The 7,590-nt window shown below is 44.3% G+C and overlaps 1 protein-coding gene across 1 annotated transcript; it reads right to left on the bottom strand.

Annotated features, from left to right (window-relative positions):
- Window positions 1–2,484: 2,484 nt before the first annotated feature.
- On the bottom strand, window positions 2,485–5,681 carry LOC139470849 (transcription factor HES-1-like). The gene is made up of 4 exons (XM_071253163.1): window positions 5,515–5,681; window positions 5,185–5,280; window positions 3,919–4,006; window positions 2,485–3,662 (listed from the first exon to the last, which is right to left on the bottom strand). Exons 1-4 carry the CDS (start codon window positions 5,659–5,661, stop codon window positions 3,052–3,054), a joined length of 942 nt encoding a protein of 313 aa, XP_071109264.1. The 5' UTR covers window positions 5,662–5,681; the 3' UTR covers window positions 2,485–3,051.
- Between the last annotated feature and the right edge of the window lie 1,909 nt (window positions 5,682–7,590).

Below are 7,590 nucleotides of genomic sequence, written 5' to 3'. Positions count from 1 at the left end.
GAAGTAGGTGAAATAGTCCACAATTCGTGTTATAGGGAGTTTGAGTAATGGATGATCGGGGTATATAATCCCCCAGCCCCACAGCTCGTAATTCACTGTGTCTAGTAAATAACCCCCCCCCCCCCCCCCCCCCCTCCTTCGCAGCTATTACACCACGCCAAGTAAACAACATACCCCAGCTCCCCGAGTTTATAACATCTGCCATCCTTCTACAAAACACACTGTTTCGAACTTTTTCTAGCATGTTTAACTGACTTGTCGCTTACTTTTCCCCCATTCTGTCAAAATTACCCCCCAAAATTTGTTGTGCATTATTTAGGAAATAATCTTGGACAGCGGGCGTTGATGCCTGCCTCACCGCCCCTTCTTGGTGACGTGGCCGGCTCCAGTGACCACAAGGTGTGAGGAAGTCAGGGTTCTGTGTTACTTGGATGATGGGCGACGTTTAAAGGTAGATAAATTAGTCCAACACAGATTATCAAATAATATTATGTCACTTGTATGTGAAGGCAAAGGACATCAAATAAACATACATGTATTTCAGGAACACCCTTCAAACACGTTATTCTGATACAGGAGCGCGTATAACAGCGAGAGTGAATCGGATACCATGACGACATCTTGCAGTCACGGCGCCTCAGGGAACGTAACATGACCACACTGCAGTCACGACAACACAGTTGGGGAACTAAGCACCTTGACAATAATACTGTGGATAATTGTAAATTTAAGATGACGCCATCGCTGCAAACTGCATCACTACAATACTCCTAACCGACGCCCGACGCTAGTGTCACACGCTACAATACTGCTAACTGAGGCCCGACACTAATGTCAGTCGCCACAATACTGCTAACTGTGGCCTGACGCTAGTGTCACTCGCTACAGTACTGCTAACTGTGGCCTGACGCTAGTATCACTAGCATACAATACTGCTAAATGTGGCCTGACGCTAGTGTCACTCGCTACAATACTGCTAACTGTGGCCTGACGCTAGTGTCACTCGCTACAATACTGCTAACTGTGGCCTGACGCTAGTGTCACTAGCATACAATGATTCTAACTGAGGCCCGACGCTAGTGTCACTCGCTACAATACTGCTAACTGTGGCCTGACGCTAGTGTCACTCGCTACAATACTGCTAACTGTGGCCTGACGCTAGTGTCACTCGCTACAATACTGCTAACTGTGGCCTGACGCTTGTGTCACTCGCTACAATACTGCTAACTGTGGCCTGACGCTAGTGTCACTCGCTACAATACTGCTAACTGTGGCCTGACGCTAGTGTCACTCGCTACAATACTGCTAACTGTGGCCTGACGCTAGTGTCACTAGCATACAATGATTCTAACTGAGGCCCGACGCTAGTGTCACTCGCTACAATACTGCTAACTGTGGCCTGACGCTAGTGTCACTAGCATACAATGATTCTAACTGAGGCCCGACGCTAGTTTCACTCGCTACAATACTGCTGAGGCCTGAAATGTTTGTACCGATCTTATCAAAATATCAGGTAACAAGCAGTAAATTCTGCATGCTGAATTCACTCTGAACTCTATCCATGATGTCACTCGCTACAATACTGCTCACTGTGGCCCGACGCTAGTGTCACTCGCTACAATACTGCTAACTGAGGCCTGACGCTAGTGTCACTCGCTACAATACTGCTGAGGCCTGAAGCTAGTTTCACTCGCTACAATACTGCTAACTGATGCCTGACGCTAGTGACACTCGCTACAATACAGCTCACTGTGGCCCGACGCTGGTGTCACTCGCTACAATACTGCTCACTGTGGCCCGACGCTAGTGTCACTCGCTACAATACTGCTAACTAAGGCCTGACGCTAGTGTCACTCGCTACAATACTGCTGAGGCCTGAAGCTAGTGTCACTCGCTACAATACTGATAACTGTGGCCTGACGCTAGTGTCACTCGCTACAATACTGATAACTGAGGCCTGAAGCTAGTGACACTCGCTACAATACAGCTCACTGTGGCCCGACGCTGGTGTCACTCGCTACAATACTGCTAACTGAGGCCTGACGCGAGTGTCACTCGCTACAATACTGCTAACTGAGACCCGATACCAGCGTCACTCGCTATAATACTGCTAACTGAGGCCCGACACCCCTTGACATATTCCAGTCAGGTCTTTGCGATGTATACTTGTTTAACACTCATATATACAAGCTTCACTTTAATCTACATTATCCTTACATGTGGTATATTACGCAGACATAATATAACAATTACTCTCTTCTATCTCATATACTGTGTACGGTAAAGCAATACTGCCTTGTGTTCATGATGTGTTCGTTATTCTTCGAGTTTCGTTAACGCACCAACTTACGAATTTACATCTTAGTACTGCGATTACCTGGTGTGAAGAGACAGGACCGGCGCGTGACTGGTGCAGCACCGACTACTCACACACTCGTCTATACAGAGGACAACAACACAGATGCATTTCAAATGGTGGTTTAATTTGACACAATTATCTGAGCTTACACTCAGAGAGCACTTGGAATATTCCCTTTCCATAAAGTCAACAGTCAACCAACCCCCTCTGGCGGCAGACACGTGGGTAAGAGGAAAGAGTGACGTCACCAATATTTACGAAGCACGTGAATCTGTGGAAGTGATATATATCGCGGATAATCAAGGTACGTGTGTGTGACACAAAGACATCACGGATATACGTGGCACAAAATGTCCCTGACACAGTGATATCACGGATATTGAAGGCACGTGTGTGTGACACAAAGATATCACGGATATACGAGGCACAAAATGTCCCTGACACAGTGATATCACGGACATAAAAGGCACTTGTATGTGACACAATGATATCACGGATATACATGGAACGTGTGTGTAGAACAATATCGCGGTTATACAAGGCACTTGAGTGTGACACAATGGTATCACTATTATATATACGTGTGTGTCTGTGTGACAATGATATTACTGAAGTGAAAGACGTGCAACCTCCCTGCTGTGATAAAACCTGCATATTAAGTCAGTGATCTTGTTTTATAGAAACTGTTTTCATCACCAGGGTCGCCACATTTTATCACCCTCGACTTCCAACTGTTGTTCAAGTTCTTGTCGGGGCGGAGTTGTCTCCCTTTCTCTTTTCACGGAAATCAAAGATGGCGATGCAGATACGTATGGAGGTGTATACATTTCACACTGACGTCTTGAGGAAAGGTCCATATCACTCTTTGAGTCCGGGGAAGACACAGGTGATGAATTTGGGGAGGAACGGCTCTCAGGGAGAGACCTACTCTCTGGAGACGGTGTAAACCTGGGCCGGTCCATTTTGGAATATGGGGAAACGTTTATACGAGCATGTTGACTGTGGACCTGGTGAGTGACGGACGAGGGGACGATGTTCCACACCGGCGTGCACGGGCCAAGGCTGTTGACGGGGAACGCAGGCTGGCTGGCTTGAGGGATGACGTGGAGGGCTTGTAGGTGGGCCGGGTGGATTTGGGCCTCGGGTGGGATCTGAGACACACAGTTGGCAAGGTGGTTGAGAACGCGTGACTTGACGTCATGATTGACGCTAACAGCATCGAGGTATCTGGCGACTTCACCTGCACATTCGTTGAATCCAGCTCGATATTTTCCCATCAGGAACGGATCGGAGGACATGGCCGCTGAAGCAAGAAAGATAATACATTAGTCCACGACTTGAACGGCGCCGTACTCAATCCTGACTCAGCTTGTCTGTTGTCTTCTTACATAACCAAATACCATATCAAAACAACATGATCCCAAACGCATACATTGACTGATCGTGCTGCATATAAGTATCGTTCTAGCTTGCATTAGTATCAGGTGTTGTGTTACTACGATTTGTCATATAGCGTTTATCATTGACGTTCATGGACCAATATTCAACAGTGTAGTTACCTGCTATCTGTTGTCGCTGGAGTAGCTTCAGATGTTTCACGGTCATCTCCAGGATGTCGGCCTTTTCCAGTTTAGAATACTGGGTGCTCTGAAATACACAACGGCGAATTAGACGGATGTGTCTGTAGAATAATCTGCTTCATCTACCTGAGAATATCAACACTGTAATACACTAAAAGCAAAGTTCTTACATATTCTGTGAAAGCAATGTCCAAACAATCTGAGAAAATCCAATCACGGTCGCCCTGATTGACCCTATAAGTCACCATCAATATGAAATCAAATGTTATATGGCTCTGCACTTATTTAAATGTGAGTGTGTGCGTGCGTACGTGCGTGTGCGTGTGTGTTAGCATTTCATATTGATTCTGATTTCATGGCCAATAATCGAAGGCCAAACAGGATGAATTCCGTCGAGGTTGTTTTTTTTCCGATTCCGTTTACTTTCTTGTCCGAAAATATTTCGCAAAGTTTCACGACTTTTTCGCTCCCACGCTTTTGCTGAAGGCAATGTTGGCCGAAGTTCAGAATTGTTAGCTCTGTACAAATCTCTCAGTTTGCGAGCCGGCGTAATGTATTTGCAATGCTTCGGTCGCTCACTTTGTCGCGAGCCACGCTTATCAACAGCGAGTTGAAAACACCGTGAGAAAGTGATAACCTGTGTAACCTTGCGACATTATTGTTGGTGTATTTCAACAGTAAACCTGTCTAAGGGAGGGAACTCCCTGCATTCGTACTCATCACGTTGAATGATTGGGGTTTTGGACCTGTGTAAACATTCATGCAGATTATAGACTGGGGTTATGGGATCTACAATCAAAGGGAGATAACTAGTGTCTAACTGAAAGAATTACTGTTAGCTCAATTGTAAATATCTCCAAGCTTGAAATAAAGAAGTGGAGACTCGCTGACCCATGAGAAAGAAACTACTCCAAACTAAATGACCCATTAACTATCTTCTGCATACGATATAATCGTCCTCTATGAACATATAGTGTTGACATATCTGTCATTGAAATTTGTAATCAAATATTGTGATTGTACTTGAGATATGACCTACGAGCGTGAGAGTTTTATATATGACCGAACTTTATACATATATATGATGTCACTACACATGATTGGTACCGTAAAGTATCCACGGCAATACAAGACTGTGCGTTGACTGACTTGATGATCTCACAGCCACAGGTGTCAGTCAACACAGCTAGAGTATAGCACTATCAGTGCCGGACGTCACCTGTGTGATCAGCTGTTTTCACTTACGTCTTTCTTCAGAGCCTGTAGGACAAGAGATTTCAGCTGCCCGAGACACTCATTTATCCGAGCTCGCCGTCTTTTTTCCATGAGCGGTTTGTTACTCTGCAATAAATATCCACGCGCATGTAGTAGGGCAATTTGTAAATACATTTGTAGAATGACCACGTACATGTGCGTGAGTCGTGAAACACACGAAACACGAACATCAAGTTGAAATGCCATCGATGTCAACGTTTATAACGACAAAAGTTACTAAAAATGATGCATTAAAAAAACTATCGCTATAAAAATAATGAATTAAGAAAATGAAAATAAACTTGTTAATTATAAACTCACCCTTCTAGAGGAGGCGCCTGATCGCTTGTCATCACTGCAGGTATCCGACATGGTTTCTGAAGAACACATCCACACGACTGTTGAAATGAGCAACTTTCCCAGTGAAATGTCTACCAATGCAACAGGTAGCCGAGTGAGCGTCGGCATGTAATGTATCGGAATTTAGATGTCGATTACCGTCCTTATACATCAAGCTCACTGTGAAGGCACGAAGTCTTGGTTTCCCACGCTGAGAAGACCCACTGGCTGTCAATCAAGCTTTGCGGGGGGTGGTGGTCGTGCGCGACACCAGTTTTGATTGGCTAGTGGGAGCGCGCGCAGTGGAATGAGCACTCCCAGGCGTCAATCAGTGGCGAAATTTACGAGATAAACTCTCCGCACGCGCCGAAACTTACACCACCCTCAGATTTCGTCTGTGGGAATTTCCCGCCCTCTTTGCCCCCAAAGTGATTAGAAACCAACCATACCACGCAGTACATGATGGTCTAAATAATACAATTCAAAGCCCAACTTAGTGTTTGTTTTCGGTTTACAGGGAGAGTGCGCCCCGCGAGTGTGTTTCGCTTCAAATGCTTTCATCGCAAATCGTGGGAAAGTACTGTACTTCGATGAACGCCTCTGATTGTGCTGCCTTCGTTGATTGCCCTACAATACAGATTATGAACTTTGCCGATTTTCACACATTGATAATCTTTTGTTTTCAATTTTTTGCGCCTCAAACTTTACTGTTTTAAAGTTTGAACCCCACATCGCACCACTAAATAGTGTTTAGTCGACAAGCACCGTTAATTTATAATACTCTTTGGTGCTGTATGAAGTATTGATATAATCATCAGTGCAAACTGAAAGTTCTGACACTGGGAGCCTCGTAATGCATATAATATATTTTCTATCATTGTAACTGTGGTATGATTTTAAGCTTTCATAAATTTATGTGTCAGCCTGTTTTGTTATGTCTTGCGAGGGCGCTACTCTCAGATGACACAGTGCTGTAAATAGTCTCCGCCATTAAATCAAAAGAGGGGACAATATGTTTGTGATGGATTATCACAACATTCAACGACATACTTTCTGAACTAAATCGACAAGACTAAAGTTCCCGTACGAAGTGACCCAAAGAAAGTGACATTAACAAGAATGGCCACAATATATAGGATTCATGTTTCATCATCACTTATTCAGTTATATAATGATCAGTCTGCATTGTCTTAAATCCACAAGGAGCTAGCGTCAGGACTGGGTGGAACGCAAGGTGAACAACGACCCTTGCTTCCTTGCGGCTCCGTGCACACTCGACACACCTGTTGATGAAGGAACGGAAACGAGCAGTCACTGCTTGTCAATGTTCATTTGCGACCAGTCACAACTGGTCAGCGATACGACTGGACACACGTGACTCCAGTTGACGAGACGGACACCTCTGTGACGTCATCAATTCTTTTCGGAGGTTTCTCATATTCGTATAATCACCTCTAATAATACTGATGTGGGTTCCTCTCTGCTCGTAACCTATTCCGTGTTTGTTTGTTTTTTAAAAGAAGATTTATGATAGATATAACCTGATATGGTGTTTTGAAACTTTGTTGTCATCTGTTCCTTGTCATGGGGAAGGGTACCTGTATGCCGCACTACATGTCGTTACTGATTCGACGGTCACCACTGGTGTCCAAGTTAAGCTTTGGAATCGTTTAGCATTCTTATCTTGAATACATAACAAAATGAGTTAAATATGTTAATGCTTTTTAAAATAAAAATTAATCATGAAAGTTCACAAGGTGCCGGTCGAGTCCACTTTTGTGTAAGGGATAAACAATGCAATTATTTTTATTAATATGTTCGGACACACTTGTTGGTACCGGAGCTAGATAAACTTTTGCTCGGTTATGGTTTGGGACTGTAAAACACTCGAGTTGTAGGGATAGTAAAACTGAGCTTCGCTCTCGGTCTTACTGACCCAGACTACGCGTTTTATCCTTTTCAACTAATCAAGAAGATGATTGGTTAGTTCGTTGTTTAACGCCACACTCAACAATATTCCAGCTATATGACGTCGGTCTGTAAATAATCCAGTCTAGA

Source organism: Haliotis cracherodii, unplaced genomic scaffold (genome assembly GCF_022045235.1).
Source record: "Haliotis cracherodii isolate W230 unplaced genomic scaffold, xgHalCrac1.p SCAF_21, whole genome shotgun sequence".
In the NCBI taxonomy this organism is placed as follows: domain Eukaryota; kingdom Metazoa; phylum Mollusca; class Gastropoda; order Lepetellida; family Haliotidae; genus Haliotis; species Haliotis cracherodii.
Note: the sequence above shows the minus strand (reverse complement) of the source record. Positions and strands in the feature narration are given on the sequence as shown.

What these genes read in the sequence shown, in the direction of transcription:
- LOC139470849 (XM_071253163.1), bottom strand. Translation starts at nt 5,661, where the DNA reads ATGCCGACGCTCACTCGGCTACCTGTTGCATTGGTAGACATTTCACTG. An exon ending in TACAGGCTCTGAAGAAAGAC is followed by an intron (nt 4,007 to 5,184) that starts GTAAGTGAAAAC and finishes TGTGTATTTCAG; the next exon opens with AGCACCCAGTATTCTAAACT. An exon ending in CCAGCGACAACAGATAGCAG is followed by an intron (nt 3,663 to 3,918) that starts GTAACTACACTG and finishes TTCTTGCTTCAG; the next exon opens with CGGCCATGTCCTCCGATCCG.